Below are 26,112 nucleotides of genomic sequence, written 5' to 3' on the forward strand. Positions count from 1 at the left end.
TAAAAACAAGATAAGACATTACTACATTTAATAACATTTCCAATATTGTAGTTACTAAGATCGAAACACGTAATCACAATAATATCAAGTTCCATATAAAATTGGCAGCAGATTACAACATGTCGGGGAACGTGGAACCCGATCAGATACGCACATAGGTACTTCATATAACACTGTCAATAAAATAAATATAAAGTAGTCCGTTACAGCTGTACATAACCATTTATGTCTGTAGACAACCTCTAAATTAATATATAGAATTACACATTTTTTTAGCTTTTCTGTGTGTAAGAAAGATGAATTTGTCTATCAGAAATATGATTAGAATTTTAGAACACAATGTAACCGCTACACACTACTCAGTCTTAGCAAATGCTAGGCACGTCTAGTAGACGTACAGCTAAGCTACTGGCCGGTCGCTAAGAGGCGATCATGTGGACGCGGGTACTTCATTACCGGGTCTAAACACTAACAAAACATACCTAAAGGTAATATGTATGTAGCAAAAATTCACCACCACATATCCCAAAAAAAAACAATTACAGGTCACTATACTACAAATATTGATCTTAAACACATTACATCCTCGTCATCCTTTGTAGAATAAAAAATCACATTCAATATAAAATTAATACTTAATGGAATACGACAAATTCTTAGCCTGACTGTTACTTTGCTAGTCAGTAGCCTGACCTAAAAAGAGCTGTACAAATTGATAAAATGAAATAAGAAACTTCTGTCACGTTATGGACGCTAAATGCGTGTCAGAGAAAGTATGGTCACATTTAGCAAACTGCTGCAAATGGATTATTACAACGGATTATTACCTAAATGTCTAGGTACATTCAAATTGTTATAATTGATCAATCAATTATCAGTTTAGGCATTTCATAGATATTTAGCATCGTAGTGGACTGGTGTGCACTGCAACACGACTCACGCAGGATATTGCATGAACACACCTCTGATTTGACAACTGTTTGGTATTTCTTCTATATTATTTTAACTACATAATCATAATGTCGCCACATTAAACATATTATTTTAACACGTTGACATTTCTTGAATTCATAATTCCAGTTAAAAAAACAACTAGGTAGGTACATAAAGTCTAAAACAAAGTGGTTGCTACATATGCGAAAACAGAAAAAAATATGCATCATAAATAACCCATGGTCTAACAATAAAAAACTTAATACAACAAATTGAATAACAACACGGCAACATAGGTAACTATGTGGGCTTAATTACAACGATGGGCGTATTACAAACTTATAGGTATAACGCAGGACTCGCGATCAAGGCATTGGGTCTTCCTAGTGATCACGGGCTACTTCTCTGACTGATCGATCACTGCCCATTCAGTGGAATATTCAACATTTTCTAGTTCCAAAGTATTTCATGTAGACAGCAACAATGCGGCCTTAGTTTGTGCTTCTTCATAATAATATCGTCAGTTACATTTAGGAATACTTTATTGGCACGCGTTGTACCCACAGTGGCTACTTAGCTACACAATAGGAATTACGGCATCGGTAACGTCGCACTTTCGAAGTAAACCTATATAAACACGGCACAGGAAACTATATTTTTCTTTTTTAGACTGGAGTTATATTGATCCTGCGTTACCGGTACCAATATCAGAATTATGAATGCGAACAAGCGAACACGTACACTTCGTAACTACTTAAACTAAAGTCTCATAAGTATCTTTTTTACATCAATAATTTGGACGTCAACGATTCGAAAAGCACATTCATATGATTTTCAAATTTATTTTCATTTATAAAGATCACTTTCTTAAACATTAGAGTCAAAAATAAATCTAATTGAAAAAGTCGACGGCTACGTTGCGCCCGGGAAGAGCCTAGTTCCGCTAATGGACGAAGATCTATACTATTGAGAAGATAATACTATTACAACAGGCGGTACGTCCACATGGAGAGCGGGTTCTGCAGCAATGCCAGGTGCGGCGGCTCCTTGCCCCCCACCAGCAGCAGGTGCAGCTGCGTGTCGCCCGTCCGCGGCACGCTGCGCGCGCGCCGCTCGCTCAGGTCCTGCAGCTCGATGTCGCCGGGCCCCACGCCCGAGTCGGGAGTCAGAGCCGCTCCCAAGTTCCTTACGTCAGGCCCTAAGTAATGTGGATTGCTAAAGCCTAGAGAATTTCCCGACAATCGGTTAACCCGCTCCGCGCTTGCGTAGTCTGAAGTAGACAGTTCTGTGTCTTCCTCGTCGGTTATTATCGTGTCTTTGGTGAACCTAACCGACGCCGACTTTGGAATCGTAACGACAGTGACCTTGCCGTCTAGTTTGACTGACGACATGCCATCTTTTTTCTTGATACTATTTATTTCTCGTCTAATGTCTTCCTCTTCTTCTGAATCGAGGTATACCAACTTCGTAGCTTCTACTGGCGATAACACTGGCGTAGGGAGGATCATGTCAGCGAAATCAGGAACGGATATTGGCTCACGGGACATTTCTGTTCTGAACTCAGGGACGTCACCTTCTCGCGGACTCTCGCCTCCGTCTGCAGGTTGTCGCTTGTCGATCACGTAAGCCGAGTGAGACTTAGACAATGCCGCCTCTTGTCTGACGAGGCTCTCTGTGGAGTCCCTCTCGCCGGCTAGCACGCTGTACGAGCAACGTGCGGCTCTTCGAATGTGGAAGGAAGATAACTTGGAGATCTCCTTGAGTAGGCTGGCGGGAGGGTCGGGCCTCGCGTTCAGGGAGTGGCGGTTGCTGTTCATCCTGTTGGTGGGCGCCGAGCGCACTCGCGGCGGCGCGGCCGGGATCAAGAGTGCGCAGCTGTCCACGCGGGGAGAGGGCCATTTGAGACTTTGGATTATCCGTTCCCAGGTTTCGGTAGCTATAGGAAAGTTAAAAGATGTACTTAATAAAATTATAAAGTTAAGTGTAAAAGAGGTAAAGATAATGTAGGAAGGTTTAATACCGAAGTGGAACCTCCAGAGCTCGTTGGTGGAGTGTCCGTGCGTCTCGCCGCCGAAGATGTAGAGGTGTGCGCCGGCGCGCAGCCCCGCGTGCCCGCTGCGCGCGCTCGGCGACAGCTTCGCCGGCGTGCGCACCTGGCTCCACACGCGCGACACTAGCGATGCAACATTATGATAATCATTACGAACAGAAGCATTGTGAATTTAAGTGCAAGTTTAGTTACTTATAAGAAATAATGAATGATTCGATAGCTATTTCCAATATACCTACATAAGTACCTACGAAATGATGCGAAGTTGACAAAAAAAATTTGAATAGCTGACTCCACCACCCAAATGTGAGGTCACCCAAAAGGTCATGAGATATCATATAAATGAGGCTAGGTTGTGTCTTCTTCCGAGGCTATTCTCAACGATGTTGGGGGCAGGTTCTGTAATGCGATGTTTGAGCGTATACTCACTGGTGTCGTAGTACCAGAGGTCGCTGCAGTCGCGCAGGTCGCACTGACCGGCGTGCACGTACAGGCGGTTGTCGTACAGCGCCGCCGCGTGACGGTGCCGCGCCGGGCCCGCGCCCGCCGTGCGCACCTGGTGCCACGACTCCGACTCTGCACGACATTACATTACATGTACATGGGCAATCATCATGCTGGGGCAGTCAATCAATGCGAATTTTTTAGGATCTTAAAAACCTTTTGTAAGCTTTTATCTATACTAATATTATAAAGCTGAAGAGTTTGTTTGTTTGTTTGTTTGAACGCGCTAATCTCAGGAACTACTGGTCCAATTTGAAAATTTCTTTCAGTGTTAGATAGCCCATTTATCGAGGAAGGCTATAGGCTACTTTTTATCCCGGTAGGGAAGAAGTTCCCACGGGATGCGGGTGAAACCGCTGGCAGAAGCTAGTCTACAATAATTTATTTACCATAATGAAACGCCCACAGCTCATGCGTGGACCCCCTGAGGTCCTTGTACCCTCCGTATATGAGCAAGCAGTCCTTCAGCGCATGCGCAGAGTGGCCCCTGCGACCGCGCGGGCCCAGCCCTGCGCCCCGGGGCTCTCGCGACCCGCGCCGCCGCAGCGTCGATGAATAGTTCGACTGCCCAGGCAGCTTGCGCCAAATTCCAGTCTGAAAAAAAAATATATTCCAAAGTGGAAACTTCACTCCCGTACATTTTTGAGAATAAACAGTTAGGTTCCAACTCCAACAAGTGACGGTGCTAGGCACCAACATACTTTAAATAGGAAGCCTGATAGGTACCGTTTAATGTAAAAGGTCTGTCTAGTTAAGCTCACTGCGTGTTACTAAGTATGCCGAAGCCCTATGTGCTATCAGCGATCGCGACATATTAGAAGCGTGAGAGTGTTTATACTCTAAGTAGGTACCTAGGTAATCTATACTTTTCGCATCACAAAGCGTCTTGTCGAACAGCAACAAAGTTGTTCGACAATGATGAAAATAAGAATTTTATTATGTTCATATACTCCAATAAGTTTCCTGATAATCTTATTTTGTAAAAGAACGCCGAGTAGGCATCGCGTGCTCTCCGCGATCCGCCGCCAGTAAATGCAATGCGACAATATTGTGCACGCGAGCTTATGCTAAATACTCAAGCTGTGGAGAGCACTTCAAGGACAAACAGGGTGTTTGCTTGTAAATGTTTCCTTTATACCTGGGATTTTATCACTCGTACCTCAGTATCGTATATCCAGAGCGGTGTCTCGTTGGAGAGCGCGCCGGCCTCTCCGCCGAACACGTACAGCTTGGCCTCGTGCGCCGTCGCGCTGTGCTCCTGCAGCGACGGCGGTGGCTCCCCGCGGCATTCCAGCTTCTCCCACTTGCCCGTTGCTGGAAGATAATACACGCTCTTACAAAATGATGCATGTTACGGAAACCATTGGCCACTATCGACCTCCAGAATAGTTATACTGGTAACAGCCACAGTTGGGAACCTGGCTGATGAGGATTAAATATGCTGTCGTGTGTGAATCAAAGTACTTAATTCCTATCTAAAAGCTGAAACTCTATTTTCAAAAGTGTTCTAGTTAACTGTGTTTTGAATAATAATGAGAGCATAAAACAGCACTTAAAGAAAAGGCTGAACCACTAGTTAGCTAATTATAAACTTGTAGGTACAACGTGATGTGACACAGAAAACAAGTCCTCGACCCAGATAACTATTATTGCACAGTTTTTATAAATGAAATGCAAATAAGGATCATTGCCGGTCCACAGTTTTAATTATAACTTGCTAATTAAAATCTTTGTTTGTTAACATTTCAATTCGAATACAAATGAAATGAAGAAAAGACCCAAGATTCATTAGGCGTCTCCCGCAGCAAACGAAAAGTTGTGCGTTGTAATTAGCTCGGAGCGTCTGATGAGACTCGACCTAATTAAGCGGCAGTCGCAGCACGCGCCGAGGAGCACCAGCCACTCCACGCGGAGCACCCTCCGCCGCTGCTGACGACAGCCTCTTCGATTGACTTCGAGTGGTGTATTGAGGCCGATGCCAGTCGTTGTGTTGTGTGTTGTGTCTTAATAATGTATTACATTTGATGTAGAAGTGTTGCTTATGACTTATGGAGTAATGTGTTGTGTGCATCATTTTCGTTAATAAATTGTAAGCTACAACGACTCTCATAAGTATTCTCGGTGCAATAAATTGTATGGTGATTCAGCTTGATTTCTGCATAGATACTGTTTAAGAAAATTGTTTCAATAAGCTTTCATAATACCAAACAGCTGGTACTCACCAAGACTGTACCTCCAGAAGTCCCGCAGCGGCACCGCGCCCCCCGCGCCCCTCCCGCCCAGCACGTAGACGTGGCCGCCCAGCAGCGTGGCCGAGTGCTTGCCGCGCGCGCACGGCACGGCACGGCCGTTGCTGCCGCCGCTCTCCACCGAGCTCCACATCTCATCTGAAGCAGGGATAAACATGTGCTCAGCAAGATAGCACTGTCACATACATATCAAGTTATGTCCAGTAATGTCTAGGCCTTCCGATCAATAGACTGTACGATACGTCTGCAGCTAAGATTGCTGAATAGAATGAACCATTGTTGTAAATAACATCTAATTATGTAATTCCCTACATCCTATCCCCTACTTCTGTATATACCTACGGTCAGCAAGATGTAACAAAGAATATTGAATGTATTTTATAATTGTTTATCGGGTAGGTACTGGCCAGACATTTTCCGGTGCGCTGTACTGCAAATCTTTTCATGTAAAGATTAGAAAATACTTTGGATCTTAAAGGGGAAGAAAAATTATAAAACATGTTTCTTTAACAATATCAAAAGAAAATCCCCAATATGTTCTGAAAAAAAAAACGAAACATACCATAATTGCACGCTCCAAGGCTTTCGTAAAGTGAAACCACATGCGTCTTTCCCTCCTCTGTAATCGAAAGTTTTCCGATTTCAAAGTCGTGTCCCTTCGCATAAACTGCATTACTCCCCTTCAATGTGCATAAAAATCAGCAAGTATGTCGTACGGGGCAGATGAAATGCCGGCGTCCCCCCGGGCGCTGCCGCGGGACCCTCCGTCTCAACGTCTATAAGTATTGCTTATTGGGAATGAATCCCTCCTTGTTTCGCGTGGGGACGTACTCAGGAGTTATCGTTTACAATGTGTAAATATTACTTAGAATCAAGAAGCTTTTATTTGTTTTTGGGATGTAACATAAATTATATGGTGTGTTGTAGGTATTAAGATAAATAAACTATGTAATATATTTTATTTTGTTTTAATGAGCAGTGTATAACGTCTGCTATCGGTTACTTTGTAGGAAGCCACAGCATTAAATAGATTAAAACTTTGTAGAACTTAACAATTTCCTCAGTTGGCAGGCAGCCAAGCGCTCTGTAGCGAGTTCAATACATGGATAACGAATGGTCGCGGTTCAAAAAATAGCCTTCTTATCTTGTCTCTGAATTCTGCAACCTCTTTTTAGAACTAAGAAACTATCTTAGATCGAAAAATATTTCAGCGACACACTGTGAATAAAGCATCTAAGTGATGATAAGACAACGTCTGCGTGGAATGGTACTTATAATAATGCCGGGCTCACTTTCAGATAAATCTTATCCTTCAGGGTAATAATATTATCTACCCCTTCCACAAGACAAAGCCACAACCCTTCCTAAATTAAGACTTATGGCTTCATAAATGCCCTTCCGTTTTCCTAAAGGCCGGTATATTTTTTCATGAGATATGTATTTAGTCCGATCGCCCCACAATTAGTCCCCGTGCAGCAACCCTTTGTTTATGACGTGGCCTGTTTGACAATCTAGCGGAGACCCCTGACTGCCGACATGTTGCTACACTTGTACGCGAAAAACAAAAACATGGGGGAGATCAGCCGGCTCTCACTACGATTGTCGAGGGTGAACGCAGCCGCACAGAGTAATCACGACTCACTGACGGACACATTCACTTCTATGTGTTTTGCTAAATGCTTACATACTAAAGCCTACACTGCAATGTTTTATCTCTTCGCTTATAGGTAAGTTCATAAAGTTGTTGGCAACGGTACCGAGGTCAGAGCGAATTGCTGAAGTTTAAGAGATAATTTAATAACTGAATAACTTTAATATCTTAGGTGCGTTGTTGTTTCCACAAGTTGAATTCAACATACAGAACTTAGAGAAATTATTACATAATTTATGTTCCAGATTCCTGAAAGTTCCGAAAATCTTATTGAATAAGTTCGTACCACAAAACAAATTACTTATTTGTAACTTGAATTTGTCTGTAAATCATATCATTTCTCTGTTATTATTATCCGCCATTTATCCGGAAGCCCCATTCCTCGTCTATTCAGCTCTGGAATGGCCTGTGAACAGTGAAGGCAGGCGGGGTGAGGGGCGAGGGCACCCGAGAGGGCATTACCTCGTGGCGGTGGCTAACGAGTGCGCGACATCGCCGGCTCATCGAGAGCCTGTGCCGAGCCAGCGGATTACACCCGCCCGGCGTCAGCCACACGTCGGCACTTTCCAAAGCGTTTAACGTGAGCGAACTCTCCTATACGTGGATCATGTTGTTGTTTACTTTGATTACGATGCTGGAAAGCGGACCCAACGAAACTGTTTGTACATACGCTTTGTATGTTGTCGTTGGGTCTCCGCAGATTGTATGCAGGTTTGCAAAAAGCTGAAAATATACTTAGTAGATGAGTGAGTTCGCAATTTTATCGAAATTGCAAAGTCATGTTTGTATTATGTTTAAGTACTTAGGTTACCAGGCAGGTAAAGTGATTGAATTTTACACTTTCGTATTGCGTAACAGAGCAGAAATTTCGGAGATTCTTCAGCTCTCTTTAATCATGTTTGATATATACATCTTTTCGATAATATACTTATTTCTATTTATTCATACTATCATAGGTATATCGCATAGCTGCGTACTTGCCAGCTTCTCAACCATTTAGGGAATTAGATTCGTCCTAAATAATAAATGTGATCATGGAACTCGGCTTAATATCACTTGTTACTTCCGCAATGTGGATGAGATAACATAGATATACCTCTTTCTTCCACCAAAAGCCATAAATAAGTCATAATAAATGGATGACCTAATGCGAAGTGGCTTCGGAAGGTGCTCTTAATCTGTCAGAGACTTACATCCCGGGAACCTCTCAGTTTGATACCTTATTAATGAGTAATGTTATAGACATACTCGTATGTAGCAACGTAGGATCTTCACTTATCATTGCTAATGGACGACATGACGGGAGCAGATGGATGTTAATGTGATATACAAAGTGGCCGTATTGGTATGGCAATATCTTACAAAGACACGGTATATAACAGTCTGATTTGTGGTGTTTTCAGACTTTCAAGAATGAAAATGCCATGGACGAATATGAAGGAAGCGGAAAGGAAAATCAAAGCTAAACAATCTCAATTTATAGCATCCTATTAGAGAAGGCAGAAGCTCATCTCATTACTTTCATGAAGTAATAAGTCGTGATGAGGCTGCAATCAGAGCGAATGGCCGCGTCTTCTGCCCCGGCGCGCGCCGTGAATACAGAGCGTCCCGTGACTCCGCCTGCATAATCTTCACGTAAACGCTGTAGACCGTGCTAGGGTTTTAATTACTTTTCAATTCTTTTTGTTTTCTTTTTTCATTGAAATGCATGGGGTTTCCAATGCTTGACTTGTGATCCGAAAATACTCTCGGCTTACGTAGGGACCAGCCGATATAGTTTTAACGAATCCCTTACTATTCAATAAAGATATCTATTCAATGGTACACACAGGTTGATTGTTCGGGACGTGGCAAGGTTAGACATCAGGAATTTTAAATACTTTTTTCCTTTTTGTGACTTGACCTCACCTAATAATAGATGCTTCGACATGTCCTTCTTTTAAATCTTCGCCACAAAGGATAATGATATAAAAGATATTCGAGAAACTCCGCACAAGTTGTTCAAGTTGTCTCGCTTCACAGATGATGATATCAGTGGTGTTGGGAGCGCTGGCGACGTCGTCATGACGTGCCGCGTTATCTCGAGACATATCCACCTTCTACGGATCAATACCCTTCAAAATGGGTCGGCTTCGCTTTATCGATGTTTTGTTTACGTCCCACGCGGAAACACATTCAGCGAAACTTTAGCTGATTTGATAAAAGAGCAATAATTGATGTGACCGTATTTTGAATTGGATTGATTTTCGTTCTGTACACACCCACAGCTAAGTCAGCTAATCTGATGTAATCCTGACAGTCCTACGCGTTTGTAGAGTTTATTTTGTCTGGAAGTATCTAGCTAGCGTGGTCGTGGTCTAAGTTTCTTTATTTATATAAAAAATGACTAATAGTTACATATTGTTTCTTGTGTTTAAGTTATTTATCCTGTTAAATTAGACATCCAATGATCCAATAATCAAAATGTTTACACTGCATCTACTACGACAATTTCCTGGTATTATGTCGGCATTGTATCTCCAAACGCTGCTCGTTAACCTGTGACCTGATGGCTGAGGGTTAGCAGCACGTGACATCGTGTCAGGAGGGCATTAGAGTTGAGCGATCGACACGCGATGCTCACTTGTCGACACCTTCATCTGCACTTATTGCGATGATCTTAAGAGGGTATTTGTTCACTATTTAAACTCCTAAGGTCATTGAGCTATTTTCTGAAATGTCGCAGTTTATCGATGTTACCGCATCTTTTCCCTCACGCCCACAAACGTTACAACACCTACATTTTAGACTTTTGGTTAGGTGAACAAATGCGTAGGTAGATTTTTGATTGAAGGACTTCGCATGATTCATTTTGGATGATTTATTTGATGCACAGTTCTTAAAATAACGTCTCCTGTTAAAATATAAGGTACGTAAGTGCTCAGGATATTTATGTAGAATATATCCTTCCAGAAACCATTATATAAGAGCTAGTAAAGGCGTTATACCCAACCATACTTTAGGATTTGACCCAAATATATAATGGGAAAGGGTGAGATTTACATGTAAAGAAGCACTTGACTGTCTTTGAGTTACAAACTCAAGTTTATTCTCTTGATTAACTTGAGGATCAAGAGGATAAACTTGAGTTTAGAGAAAACGACAGTTAAACATGTTTCTCATTCAGTGTGGAAATGGAATCTGACGTCAAGACAGACTTAACTGCTTAGGATAACATAAATAATATTGTAGATAAGTAAGAAGACAGATCAGCCAGGGGTTCCGAAAATGCAGAAATATTTATAGCAATGGAATACATAATTTCACGGTTTATTAAACTTTTTACATTTGCCGGGTTGGAGGCTTGAAGGGCTCTCCACCTTTTTGAGCTCCGAGCGTTCCCTCGGGATACGGGGAATTGGTCGATAGGTCGCTTTTCATTTTTAAACTTATGAATCCAATGTACAATAATAAAAGTGAACTTTATTCTTGATGTTTACCTAACTGGTAGTCTTAGGTGAATTGAACTACACAGGACATCTTAAGAACATTTTGTATACTTACCCATATTCTGCAAATAAAGAATTTGAATTTGATAATTTGAATTTGGACATCAATATATAGGGTGTCACACGACCGTAGAAATTAACGATCTCGGAAAGAAATTACGAATAAATAGTGTTTTTCTTTTTATGTAGGTACTATTTGAACCTAACATTCTAAGTATTCATTCGAGTTGTCTAAAGATGACCTTCTCCCAAAATTTACTTCAAACACACTCTACGCAGATCTCTCTACTCTGTCTGTTCTTACTATCAACACTTTATGAACAACATATGATATTATATCGACAGCCTCCGTAGGGTGTCTGCAGACAGGTGTCGGCAAGGGGGAGGGGTGGTGCGGGGTGCAGGGGTGCTGCAGCTGGGGAAGCAAATTGGATTTGGCGCGAAATTGTTGCGTACGTCTGGTGAGGGAGGTGTCGATGTCGCCATGATTCGAACAATCAGAGAAATAAAGATGTCGTCATTTCATTTATGTTTTATGTCCCTAATAATAAACTGCCTTCTTATTGCCCCACTGCAGATCACCGGCCTCTTTACATCTAAGTGTAATTCATTGATATTGCCGTTTGCTAAAGTGTCTCGTTGCAGTTTAAACACATCTATTTGTTCACGTGGTTCCGAATTGTAAATTATGCAAACGTTGTTGTTTTTAAATGACTTTCATTAACTCTGTCTACAGGTGATGCATTCTTGTAATTACCTTCAATAGCTTCTTTTATTTTTCGTGTTTCAGCTTTGGGATCACGTTTGGCCACCTCACTGCCAGTGTGCACTGACTACATCTACACAGCGCCACGGGGCGGTGTTCCCGTCTCGCCGGGATCAGCGGGATCGCTCTGTTGGACAAATGCTGTGCACTGACTGTTCAGCATTCAGCTGTGTTTGTTACACTGTATTGCATTACATGCTGACTTGCAGAGATTACACTGTCGGCCAGCGTGCGGGGATATTGCGTCCATCCGAGTTTTATTGGACCTATGTACATTGTTGTTTCATTAAACCTACGCGGATTGACTCGTAAATTGTAAATAAAATCCCCAAGTAACGCGTAGCTTTTCTTATCTAGTTCAGGAAGTACGTGAGTGGATAGAGGACACTTTTCCACTATGAAGAAAACTTAGCAGCTTGTTTTCCAACTTCGCACTCTAAGTGAGTTTACTTAACTTTGTCTTCTCTGGATGCAGTGTTATATTAGTGTCCTTAGGTTTAATCATACCTAAATAATTTATATACCTAAATAATAAGGCTAATTCATTTTTTACTTAGCCGAATGAACTGAAATCGATCGCAACAAACAGTAACGTCAGTCAGGCAGTGGCGGCTGCGTGAGCGTCATTGTGTGGTCACAATGGCGGGCGCTGATGAGCCGCCACAATGCCGCCGCCGGAGCCCTGATACCATCCACATTGTGTCCTGATTACAGATAGCGCATCTATGCTAATGTTCTCGCTTTTCAATTGTGAGCTTGTAAGTTTTATATTAAGAGTCAATACCAAACAATATTGCTGGGAAAATTATAACGTTATTAAAGCAAATAGATATTAGGTCAAGCCAATGTCAATTGTAAAGGTTATATACAGCTGCAGGTGCAGCACAAAGATTACATAACCGACCGAAATGCTTCATCTTTGAAGCCACACGTTATACAAGTAAGTAGTCTAGACTCAAACCATTATTTAATAGACATTACATAAGCAATTAAGATTGAGGTCACCCATTCCAAAAATAACTATTTTATTGAGATAGATCAGGCAGAAACATCAGAATAATCCCTTGAATTTACTCCTAAAACATAAAATAACAAGCTCAAATGTAGAGAATGGACGCAAATTAGAATCTGCGGTATAGCTAAGTAGGTTTTATTAATTACATTGTGATTGTTAGCGGCGGGGGTGTGACGGCGCTGCAGTTTGCTCGTTCACTTAGAACAGTAATTGTTGTCCCCCCCCCCCGCACCCCTCCGCCGGGCTGTCTGGCTGTGTGAGGCGTGTTATGATTTCCATTTACACTAACTGGTATATACGGCGCTTAGTATTATTGGAGCGAGCCCCGAGCACTGGGGTAGATACATTATGTTTCATATTGGTCAAATTGAACGAGGATTTCCGGAGATTCATAGTCAGTAGTTTGGGGCTATGTCCCGGTTTTTGTATTGCAATTTAGCAAACCGCTAACAAGTTTCATTGTGGAGCACAATGCATCAAATACCCCTGAGATGCAGTTGATTCAGATCAATGCATAACGATATTTGGAAAGCTCTATTAACCTGTCCGCAGTGTTTATAATCAACGTCTTCAAAAGAGGCTTAGACCCAGTGGGCAGGGTGATTATTACAGCATAATATAAGTCTGAAACTGATAACATATAATAGTAAGTTATTATGTAGGTAGTGCGAACGCTAGGAACTTAAGCGCAAATGGAGCGCGCGCCAGATAACGAGGGCTGGTGTCCTCTCATTAATCACTGTCCTGCAGCAGACGACGGTACTCGCTACAGATATTGTACCCAAGTAAAAAATTATCGCCCTAATGTGCCAGCGGATTGCCATCAACATGAAGAAGGTTAGAGATGACCTGAAGACTCTATTTCGTTTCCTAAAGAAAAAAAATATCGAATGTGCAACTGTCCAATGTCGTCTGACAGATGATTCTGTCAGACGACAAGTGTTAATTGTGGTGGCACACATACATATCTAATGTTACTGACAATCTAATATCGAGAAGAGAAAGCCACAATCATAATTAAGCGGCGGAAGGAGACGGTCGTTGGCATTTAACTAAGACAATATTGATTATCGTTTAGCTGTCTAGCCAGCACTGCAATGCTAATGACAGGCTTTTTGCTTCGGAACGTGGGTGGAAACAGCTGAAGTCGCCATTGTGACTGGTACTAAATGTTTGATACTGAAGTTAGTGGCGAAGATATAGCAGATTTAGAAAGCCAGTTGGAATAACCTTGCAGAATAACAAAGTCTTTATTCTAAGCAGAGTACTGCAGAATTCATAGATCAGATGTCCTTGGGCAGACAAGGCGCGGTCATAACGTTTTATGACGGGATAGTGTCTTCACATAACCGTATGACGATATACTTAGTATGAATAGATAATCTTGAGAAATATTTCAGAAGCTTTTTAAGAATTTAATGCAAAGTCAAACGAGAAAATCATAAAAACCTTAATGGTTCCCTCTTAATATCTATGACGAAAACTAATAAAAACGAATTGGGCATTTGGTCAATTTTGCAAGGTTGATTACATTGCTAAATGAATAGAAGCGTTCTTAGATCTTGAACATTTTTAAACTATTTAAACGAATAAGTTTAATTGAGGGCAACTGGCTCTTCTTTATAATTCACACTCGTTAGCAATAGCTACATTTAGCTATTTGTCTCAACCAATTAAGTATATGTATTAATATGCAATTGTAGCATGACTTGAAAATGTCTCTTAACTCTTGCAATCATCAACGACAAGGGTTAGAAAGGCTAGAATATATCGTAACAGTTCCATTTAGGTCGTAATGCCATGTGGAACTTCTGCAGGTGTCTGTCAGACATGTCTGTAACGAGCGTCTGGTGGCGACATGGAGCTCGTAAGTTCCGCCTGACCGCGCGGACGGTCAAGGTTCCACAGATATACGTATGCTGAGCGCTCGGGAGACAGACTCATCTCATTCTATTATTCATCCAAAGAAAAATCGATACTGTCTAGTTATGACAGCAAGATTTTATGGCTCATAAAATAATGCCAGATTGATGACTACGTAAAGCAATAGAATCACAGTCAGGTACTTAACTTTATTAATTGCGTACTAAACCCATTTTGAAATAAGTACTCCTACTCTTTAAACAAAATCAAGCAGTAACGACCCGCTCATTAACTGAAATATACAACAAAACCTGAACCCAAATTTCAAACAAATCCTCTTTGAATATCAAAATATGAAATTGCAAATACTCGTCATATTCCTTCACAACAAGTTCACTCTCTCTGAAAACGAGAAAGCTCTACATATTTAAACAGCCTAATATCAACTCCATGCTATTCAAAATAAGGTCTGTTTAACATAAACACGTGTACAACGACTCCCTTGGCAAGAGTCGAATCAAGTTGTGCAGGAATAAGCGCCGTGCGAGGGTAGTTTTAAAGTTATTTACCGTTTCTAGTGAGCGCGGGTGAACGACCGCCACCCCCGTTATGCAATGTCCGTCTGTCTGTCACGTCGACATGCTATAACAACGTAATGGTGGGTAGTGTGAGAATATGAAATGCCGATGCATATGAATCAATGGAAGCCAATCACCGCTGAAAGCTTTAAAGTGATTGCTCGCGAGGCCCCGTTACCGCCAGTAATACGATAATGCTTCACTTTCCATGAGTTGTGACGTCTATTATACTCGCGGTTTGTGATTGTTCTAATGGATTGCTCTATTATACTCCGAGTCTGGAAAATGAAGAAATAAACGACGAAGGAGTATTGGATAATTTATCCTTCTGTCTGTTTGAGTTCCGCTACTGACTGGGAGCCTTACAAAAATCACATATTGACCTATTTATTTTTGAGAGGAAGAAATGGCGCAAGAAATAGAAAATAGTACCAAAAATACCCCATACCTACTTAGAGCATTTACATGCCATGCAGCAACGTTTATTTGCCATGTTTGGGCTATATAACAATAAAATAAAATGTTTCCGATGCAATGCCAACACATGTAACTTAAGTATTCGTTCATAATGTCTGTCACGCAGCTGTTCGCGTACGACAAGCGTTTCATTGATGCGTCTACAATCATCGTTCTACCTTTTAGGGTTTATTTTTATTTCAGTCGAATCCGTCTTAAAGAAGATTTTGAAGATAATTTGAAAGTACTGGGATATAATTTATAAGTAGATTCAGAATAAACTTTCGTAGTTCAGTAATGGACAGCAAAAACATGTTTTCGGATACCGTTAGTGTGGGTAACTATGTAACAATTGCATTAATTTGTTCCCACAGGTACGAAATAAAGTTTACCGTGAGAATTTAGCTCAAACAATGTTAGCGCAAACTAAATAACTTTTTAGCTCAGCAACTGATTAGCGTTTACAAGAATAAGCAAGCATGATGCTTTGCTTAGATTGTAACATAATATTATATTAGACGCCTCTGCAGTGAGATCTGGGTTAAATACGTACGTGAACAGTGGTCACAAAGATTAACGATAAATTAACTATCTATGGCTAGTTTTGGCGCCGGACGGAGTGAACGCCTCACTTTCTCTTTCCTTTATCCTTATCTGAACAAAAGAAAGTTCGACCGCCGAACTCGTCCGCTTAGACGTCGTTAACCTACCGATGCATAGAGTCGTAAGCAGCAATAGCTTTGTTTATATCCTGCGTTTATTACCTACATTACGTTAGTTTATGTCCCACAGTTAGAAAGAAAAGAAAGTAGAGTCCCTTCCTGCTCCAATAGCACACGATTTAATTAATATTGATAGATTTACCCGAGCCCCACGTTGGGCGCCAATACAGCAGTTCTGCGGAAACGGAAATGTTAGACTGTTTTAATTAAAAAGTAAATGAAAAACGTGGGGTCAATGATACAAGCCTTTGTGGAGAACCGGGTCACAAGGCCATTGTTGGATATATCCTACAAAGCCTTTCTGTGTCTGTACGCTGTTTCATGTTTTTATAATACCCAACATTGGTGCGCGTGTTTTTATAGTCTGTAAGGATTACGGTAGTTGCAATGACTACCTTTAATCAACTTATTTTTCTTGTTTTAAGTGTCTTCTTATTTTTCATTACTTAGGTATCTGACCTTTATAAAACAAAAAGCACTACACCTGCTCCAACAGCATTCTCTCGGCGGGAAACACATACAAGTCATCACGATAACAAAAACCGATACACTCCATAAATAATATTTACCTGTCGCTACAATTTACAAACAAATATAAATAGAGCCCCAATTCGCGCCCTATAAAAAGCGTCCCTTCTTTTATCCCAATTAAAAGTACAGATGTCTGCGGCGGCGGCACGCGCCTCACTCACCGGCTCGTCAGGCGCATCATCCGACACAAACAAACAAACACTGCACTCTCCGCACGCGACACGCGTGTCCCCAGCTGAGGTGCGCGACGCACTGGCGAACTTATGCGGTGTTGACGGGGGTGCCTCCTCGACTCCCCGACTTTGGGAATAAACATTTTCAGGGAGGATGTATTATTCAGTATTTAACTAAACTGTGGACACAATAATATTGTTTCTTCTCATTGATGGTTAACCTGTATATTATACATATAGCATACTTATCCCATTCCGTTCTATAGGATACCCAAAATTACGAGATACACCTATTAACTTAGTGGAGTCTGGAAATAGCGCAACTAAATTCTCTTAAGCGAAATTATTATACATGGCAAAAAAAGTTTTTTTTGCCACCTAGTTAAAGAAGCAAAGAGTACTTCCCAAATTTCAGGGTAGCAGTTTACCGTGCAACCCGGTGGCGTGTGAGGGCGCGAGGGTGCGTTCAGCGCACCGGACACTCCGGCCCGAGGTCGTTCAATTGTGGCCCCCAGCGTGACGCTGATGACGACGTTACGACGTGATTCTGACTACTGTGTGACGACACCAGCGACACGTCATCAACGGTCAATCGTTTCAAAACATTTATGTGAAGGCGGTTAGTGACTAATTTAATGTCGAATATACTTTTCCTGAATTACATATTCATGGTTTTTCAGTGAATAAAAATACTTACGGTGACTTTTATGTTCTATTCACAGGAACATATTTCCTCGTCGTACGTGGTGTACCTACCTATGGGTCACAAGGTGTGCAGGAAATCGGCCGGTTGTTTGGGGCATTTAATTGTCGCTCAAGGACCTCATTAGGGGCCAGGCCTGGTAGAGTGAGGGGTCGTATCCCCAAACAGTATAATTTTTATAACGAGACTTCCGAATATTACTATTGGTCGGGTAGGTAAAATTAACAATTAAACTCGAGTGAAGGCTGGCTCGAAGAATGGTTCTGTTGTAATTGTGAGCGGCCAATTAGGCTGTTTACCCAAAAGGGTTGTCACTCTAATTCCGTACAAGAGCGTGAATCGAGCGAACAATCACGGCATTGTACTTGCGGCAAGTTACGCAACCGTGCCAAGGCCGAGCCGGCCGATGAACCTGCACCCCGGAGACTGCTTAGCACCACAGTTCATTGCTACTATTTGGAGGACGACTGGATTTATTGCCTTACTGTGGATACAAGCTTCTCAGTTTAAAAAAAAGGCAATAAAACTGTTTACTTTAACTCAAAAATAAAGATACAGTAGGCAAAATCTCAGCTACCGAAGGTCGCTGTAATTTCACCTGTAAAATATTGTATAAGAAAATTAAAAATTTATGCACGCACACGCACCAAGGGATATTTTTATAAACCCCAAATATTCCCTTAATTATCAACTGCCCTCTTCATAAAATTTTCAACAGTTTCAATTTTCGCAGGAAGAGTTTCTGAACGCTCCCGGATTTTGGATCAATATGACGGTGGCGGGAAAGCGAGGAAAACGCGGGAAGCCCTGCAGCGCGCCATTTTGTCGTTACCATGGCAACCAGAAGGTGCCTAGAGATCTATCGTAAAATCTTGTTGTTCGATTTGTGTCACTTTTGAGTACTGTTTCATTTGAGGCAGAAGTCACTAATGAGTTTTTTCTAGGTCTAAAAAATAAAGCTTGAAAGCTGCAAGGCTGAACACAGGCGGAACAAAAGCAAATTAGATTTAAAATTACGTCGACAGAAGCTACTGCGCTTGTCATTACGAATCAGTGTATTAATGAATGATCAAACATCTTATAGGAAGCGCTCCCCCAAGCCGGGGGTCGTGAACAAGCGTTCCGCGTCGCCCCCATCAGAGCAACGTTGCTGAAACAAAGAGTCCCACGGGCCACTCCGCTCAGTTTACTGCTCAGGGATCAGCACTGCAAGGCAATGGCCATGAATTTGAGAGTATAATAAATTACAGGATCAATTCTTACCTCGCTTTTTATCTTCCACAATATCAACACAGTGCATTAGTAGATTATGCATAAGTACCCTGTATAAAAAATATATAAAAATAGACTTGATCTTCTATCAGAGGTCTAGATAAACTAGAGTAGGGCGGTAAGGCGGTAAATAAGACATAGGTAACATACGCCTGACTGCGGCAAAATATACAACGTTATTTTTTGTTTATGCGAAACCTGATACACCTATCTAGTATTTTTATGTAAAGAATCTATGTACGAAATTTCAAAACCGTATCATGAAAAATCACAAAGTTATAAGCTTGTTAAGTTACGGGACTGTCCGTAAAAATACATAATCACCACAAAACGCACACATGCCGCGCAACGCGTAGCACTGTGCGCTCGCGCCCGCTATGAACTCGCCGTGACCGCCGTTGTGCGAGAATAAATGCCTATTTGTGGTGTCCAACATTCAAAGTTTTTTAGATAATTTTGGGAAAAAATATAACATGGTGTAAAAACTATTGGAATCGATTCAGTTACTGATTCTGAACAAACTATATTCAGGTTTCGCACAAACAAAAAATAACGTTGTATATTAAAAATCTTTTCCAATTTTTTTTTTTAATTTTTGAAGCCATCTTTTCTATCAGGCAACTCCAGGAAAAAAGCCGAGAACAAGGCCAACCTTTGTGTATGTGCTTCGTGGACTTAGAAAAAGCTTTTGACTCCGTGCCGAGGGAAGCCCTCTGGACTTTACTGGCAAAATTAGGTTGTCCTGAGAAGTTTGTGAGAATGATTCGCCTTCTGCACGACGAGATGACCTGCTGTGTTACCTATAATGGTGACCAGTCAGAGTTCTTTCCTGTCACCTGTGGGGTCAAAAAAGGTTGTGTGCTTGCGCCAACACTGTTTGCTCTCTACTTTTCTGTCGTTGTCAGTGAAGCACTCAAACAAACTTCTGCTGGAATCAAAATACGTTTCAGGACTGATGGGGGACTTTTCAACCTGGCCAGATTAAAAGCATATACTAAAGTATCTCATGCTCTTATAACGGAGATCATGTACGCTGATGATCTGTGTTTTGTTACCAACTCTGCACAAGAGCTCCAGAACCTGATGACTAACCTTCAGGAAGTCTGTTGTCGTTTCGGTCTAAAAATCAGTGTTAAGAAAACTGAGGTAATGGCAATCGACTCTCAAGGAGCTACAGAACCTATCAAGGTAAACATTGGCGATACTGAGCTGAAGCAAGTGAATACCTTCAAATATCTGGGCAGCACAATTACATCCAAGTGTGACCTTGATACCGAGATAAACCATCGCATTGGCACTGCATCAGCTGCTTTCGGTAAATTACGAGCCAAGGTCTTACACTCACATGATTTGAAGCTTTCGACAAAGATCTCCGTTTACAAGGCCATAGTGCTCCCAAATCTTTTATACTCGGCTGAAACATGGGTCCTCTATCGGAAACATATACGGGCGCTGGATCGATTTCATCTAAAGTGCATAAGAGACATTCTGAAAATCAAATGGTCGGATCGGATTAGAAATACCGAAGTGCTACGACGCACGAATGTCTGCGGCATAGAAGCGTACCTGATGCGGCGACAGCTCAGATGGTGCGGTCATGTTTTACGCATGGATGATGATAGGGTGGCCAAACGCATCTTCTTTTCTGAACTCCAGAACGGCAGACGGAAACAAGGTGGCCAGTTCTTACGCTTCAAGGATGTTCAGAAAAGACACATGAAAAGGTGCAACATTGATCCTCAGTACTGGGAGACAAAAGCCATTTGCCGCCCTGAATGGAGAGGCCTAGTTAAAAATGCGATCAAAGATTTCGAAGAGCAAAGGAAATCCGCACTGGATGCGAAGCGTGATGCTCTTAAGGCTAAAACACCAGCAGCCATTCATTATAACTACGTGGACGGTATCCTAACGTGCAGCCAATGCTCGCGCACGTTTACACATAAAATAGGGTACTGCAACCATCAAAGGGCGCATAGAAGAGCTGATCATCCTAGCTCTTCTCTCAATGATAACTGAAAGCAGTCACCATAGCCGAAATCGGCAGGGAAGTATATATATATATATATATATATATATATAAAAAATCTCTAGAATCAGTACCCTATCTGTTGCTACTTAGCGAATATTTATGTGTATCATAAGAGAGGGTTCCCTCGCACCTGTGGGGCTGAGCCCTAGCATCTCGCATGCGTGGCGCTCAGGTGACTGCAAGCTGGGGGAATCTTAATGAGAGAACACTTGCCTACTTATTTATGTGCTGTTAAAGGGATTGGGGGAACACATCTTTGATGAAGTGTTTCCAAATATTTTTGTCTGGGCGATGATGACCTGACTATAGGACACATAAGACTAATAATCCAATAATCAGGTATATCTAAGTATACATAAAATCTCTTCATTAGCATGATCCGTGCTTGTGTCTACTGTAGCTTAGAAGTCGCTTGCACAAGACACCCAGTAGCTGAGTAGCGTATCGCTGGCTGTAAAACCTGCAAGAACATCAGTGTTTTTTCCTCGAACAACAAGTCAAACGACAGCGACATAATGAATCTCCGTAAGTAGGGCACACACAAAAGCTGCAGCCCTTTGAATCGGCCGTCAGCCGTGGCAATAGAGAGATGTCACGCCAAGTGTAAGCGCGCGCTTTTTCACTCGACTAGATACCAGTGCACTGCACACTTGTCGAGAAAAACCCGAATTAATGTTTTAAATTCTTTGTTACATAAATAAAAGGCATGAATTGCTTTCCATACAGGTACCTATTCTCAATGGTACCTGAAGTACCTAACGGGCTGTGTTGATAAACTCACGATAGTTTTACTCCAAAAACTTTAAGAGAACAAAATTAAGTTAAGCGTGTTTTTACCGATGTTATTTTAAGGACTTGCTTGAGTATATTGTGAGGTATCCTTTATCCAGCAGTAAAATACTAATCTGTGGTTACATGTAGTGGGTCTGACCGGAGGGGCGGACTGCGGGCCATGAGGGGCCGAAGTGGGTCACGGAGGGACCCGCGAGGTGCGGCCCATCACGCGACCACCACGGCATCGTGTGCCTCTAACTGGTCCGAAATTAAGAACTTTTGAGTCCGCACTACGTCGACACATTACAATGTAAGGTGTAAGGAGAACCAGCACAGGAGGGTTTTTAATTTTAGGACTAGGTAAGCAAAAATACTTAAGCGTATAGAATAAGCAGGTATTCTATATAACTGCATTATCAAAATAAAATGTATTTGTTGTCAGCCACTTAACCGAAACTGAGAATCTCATAGAGTGCTCGCAAAAGAAAGTTTTAAATAGATTCATAGTGTTCACAATAGCCTCAGCAAAGTATAGTCGGATCGCAGCATCATAGGCTAGGAAACTGCACGGTTGAATAGTTGATTACGTCCTAGGTCCGAAGCGCTAATTATAAATGTGGGAGCTATTAGAACCTTTGATGTGATTCAATGCACCGGACTGTCCATCAATGAACTATCGAGAAGAATAGATGTAACAGGTACCGTAAGGCCGGATATAGAGCCAGTTGCAGTTGTCATGATGTTGGTCAGATATACCAATCCGAACAATATCATCTAGTGTTTTATTCTGTAGAGACGTTACAGACGGTCACTCGTTAATTCCCAAAATATGGTTTAGAATTTTTGGCCATGATTATATAAATTTTTTATTGTTAATAATGGTGTGTTTTTAAGTGTTCACAAAAGTCGACGTGGTTGTCTATTTTGTTTTGCTAATTGATAAAATGACTAGGTAAGACAATATCAAGGTAGGTACTACCTAGCTCCTTTGCTCAAGTTGGGTATAAATCATGTGTTTAAGTAAATACTTAAAGTTTTTAAAATCAAAAATAACCGTGCCATAACAGCTTTACGGACATGTTGCGTCGAAACAGCCATAAAACTTTCAGACGTCTGCAAAGTTTTCCCATATATTCCCCATGATAAATAATAGCTCGATAAGGCGTTACAGATGAGCCCGGGATGAAAAACACCTTGTGTACAATCACGTCACACAGGGCTGGCAAAAATGGTTTAAGAGTTTTTTTATTTTGTCGGTCTCAAGCACAATAATAGTTATTATTATATCCATACTAAATCCTATCTACTCTAATAATTAGGAAGTAAGTATCTAAATCTAAAGTACGTGTGTAAAAGAAATCGGGTAAAAAAGTGATAATCGCGTGCCAGAGGTCGGTTATCCCTGACGTAGGGTTGTGCAAGAGTATTTATTGCGTGTTCCCTCATTCTGAAGGTATACGCATGCCCGCGCATAAGTATACCTGATTTATGTCTACGGGACCCGGTTTACGGCCAACACTTTTGTGAGTTTCTGTATTTTTTTATTACCCGACTGCAAAGAAAGGTTATGTCTGTATCTCGTATTTATGCATGAAACATATTTTTTTACCTTCACCAACAATTACAGTATCGTTGGATTACTCAAGTGCGGCTGTGAGACGACATAGATAATGTACGCCGTAGAAAATAAATGTTTTCTGCAATAATTTGCGTATCAAAGGGCTCATCATGTCAGTGGCTGATCTTCCACAGTGGGCACTATAAGCTTTTCTATGTCTAATTTATATGTGACGTCTAACTCCTTTCGCAGTGTTGGTAGCGAGAATATGAGATCGACAGGTTGATTCTCCTGTCTACGTATTCGTCAAAGGACGTGAAACCTAGTTTTTTCGTTCTACTGATCTAACGTACAAAAAATATTAAAAATAAGTAGGTATGTAGATACCTACTGGAAACTCCAGGTTAGTAAAGCCTATGCAGAGAGGTTTTCTACTCTACGTAGAGTAAAATTTTAGTTACTTGACGCAATACAACAGAAGAGATTATTCGGGCTAGCTTTCCTTAATTTATACCTACCACACAAAGATGTTAACTTGTTTATCGATGACATCTTCAGCGGTTTCGCTTCCCAAAATAAAGCCGTTTAAAAGTCATTTCATGTCATTTGGTAAAATTGTATCTACTTAGGTACTATTTATTTTTGACTACAATTCAATTGTTGCAATAATATACGTAGGTAAGTATAATATATTCCCTTATTTACTCCCTTTTATACTGCTCTACATAGGTACTCCCTTTACTTATATGTACTCCCCTGTATACCTACTCCTCCTGTGTAGTCTCTTATGTAGATCAAGCCTATAGTATAGGGCCTATACACTCTCATAATGTACCTACTCCCATATTCTATTCCCAGTTACTCCCATAAAAAAAAGATTGTTTACCATAGGTCAGCGGTTCCCGAATTCTTTAGGCTCCGGAACCCTTTTCGTCTCACCATTTTTCGGCGGAACCTTAGCTTAAGAAGTAAACTAAAGACGTATATACACTTAGGTACAGCTCGTGGCGCGTGGTAGCGCACCAAATGGTTATATGGTTAGAGACATTTTCATTATACTCGGGCGTAGCATGGCCACACGGGCCAGAAAACAATTTAGCCGCCCTTGACTTTGTGTATTATGTGAATAATTTTCAGTTTAAAGACTGACAAAGTAAACGCAAAAAGAAATAGATTGGGTTTGTACAGGAGCGAGCGCGATTTTTTTAACTAAAAGAAGAAGCTCCAAGCACCCTGTGGCAGCCGGTATCGCGAGCGAAGCGAGCGCGAATTTTTTTTAGTTTAAGTACCTACACAAAATAAACAAAACCACTGTAAATTAATAAGGTCTCAAAAAGTACAATATCCACACAAAAAAGTAAATGCAAATGAATGAGTAGCTAGCGAAGAAAGCGCTATTGGTTTTTCTGAACCAGAGGAATAAAAAATAAACATCAAAGGAATCCTCGACGGAAGAGCGCGAAATTTTTTCGGTGTTGGATACTTGAGCAATTAAACGAACATAAAAGCATCACACGTAACATGGAGTCGCGAGCGAAGCGAGCGCGAAATTTTCGGATTCGCGGAGGTGCAAAAATTGGAAATAATGTCACACTTTGATTCGTGGTAAAAATAGCCACTAGAAATACTCGTATGCCGTGTCATTTCACGTCCTGTCAAATGTATGAAAACGTATAATCCTGGCGATGAAATAAGCCCAAAAAATGCGGTGATTTTTGGCCGACTCGCTACCTACTTTTGCCGATTGCCGAAGACCTGGAGGTATTAAGTTTATCTACAATTTGTAAAAAATGGAATTAAATTATCTGCTGCCGTGGCCTTCCCCCGCCACTTGTCGCGAACTCGTACTTACACTCTCGAGTGGTACCCACCTACATGGTGCCTAAATGGAATTTTGGAATGCAATATTTAAAACAATTTAATTGAAAATTAACAATAATTAAATATTGTCAAAAGTGAAACGATTTACCATTTGGAAATCTTCCACGGAACCCCTGAGGGCTTGTCACGGAACCACAGGGTTCCGCGGAACCCCATTTGGGAACAGCTGCCATAGGTAATACCAGATTCAGAATTCTCAACTATATCGGATGGATGTGTCCACAATCATTAGTGAGGGCCTGATCCACCCCTTCATCGTGATGATTCTATTTGGACCTGTGTCATAACCATATAAAAAATGATCTTTAGAATCCACACAAAATTATGTGCGATTTTCATTGTGTGTACATAGGTATTATCTAGAATGTAGAATGCTAACAATGATCATTACTGTGTATTTGAACGCACCTTAATATTAGCACAATGTTGGCCAACCTGAAAATTGACAGTTCTAGTGAAGCGGCTATACTGACAGAAGATATTTTTGTTCCGACCGTTACAAAAGTTACTGTTTGGAACTATGTATTTGTAATCTTCTCTGTAAAAAGAAAAACGTACAGTTCTGATGTTTATAATGTAAAAGTACCTATGTTTAGTGTTCTTTAGAAAAACAAAGTAAAAAAATATTGATGTTCTGAATGAATATGTAGAGTGCAAACAGTAACATTGAAATAGAGAAATACATTCTTGGATCTACCATGGAACATTTGGGAAGATTAATAATTTAATATACCTACAGTGCATTTTGAGCAGAATCACTTACCTGTTCCATGTTCTTCAAGCATAGTCACTATTTGTTATCGCAACTGGCACATCACTACAAACGTCACACTCACAGTTTTACACAGTCGGATTTCATGAATTCTCAATCGAAGAATAATATTGCAAGATTTCGTTTTATGTGTTGTGCTAAGTT

At 41.1% G+C, this 26,112-nt stretch overlaps 1 protein-coding gene across 1 annotated transcript; it reads right to left on the reverse strand.

Annotated features, from left to right (window-relative positions):
* Window positions 1-11: 11 nt before the first annotated feature.
* LOC124637396 lies at window positions 12-26,091 on the reverse strand. The gene is made up of 7 exons (XM_047173823.1): window positions 25,960-26,091; window positions 5,710-5,874; window positions 4,647-4,801; window positions 3,877-4,081; window positions 3,413-3,559; window positions 2,954-3,106; window positions 12-2,869 (listed from the first exon to the last, which is right to left on the reverse strand). Exons 1-7 carry the CDS (start codon window positions 25,979-25,981, stop codon window positions 1,917-1,919), a joined length of 1,800 nt encoding a protein of 599 aa, XP_047029779.1. The 5' UTR covers window positions 25,982-26,091; the 3' UTR covers window positions 12-1,916.
* Between the last annotated feature and the right edge of the window lie 21 nt (window positions 26,092-26,112).

This window comes from Helicoverpa zea, chromosome 16 (genome assembly GCF_022581195.2).
Source record: "Helicoverpa zea isolate HzStark_Cry1AcR chromosome 16, ilHelZeax1.1, whole genome shotgun sequence".
Taxonomy (NCBI): Eukaryota; Metazoa; Arthropoda; class Insecta; order Lepidoptera; family Noctuidae; genus Helicoverpa; species Helicoverpa zea.

Bases quoted from the DNA above. Each gene is read 5' to 3' on its own strand.
- LOC124637396 (XM_047173823.1), bottom strand. From the start codon at position 25,981: ATGCTTGAAGAACATGGAACAG. The intron at 4,082-4,646 runs GTACGAGTGATA...TTTTTTTTTCAG, and splicing joins TCTGGATATACGATACTGAG to ACTGGAATTTGGCGCAAGCT. The intron at 3,560-3,876 runs GTAAATAAATTA...AATGTCGTGCAG, and splicing joins GCTGTGGGCGTTTCATTATG to AGTCGGAGTCGTGGCACCAG.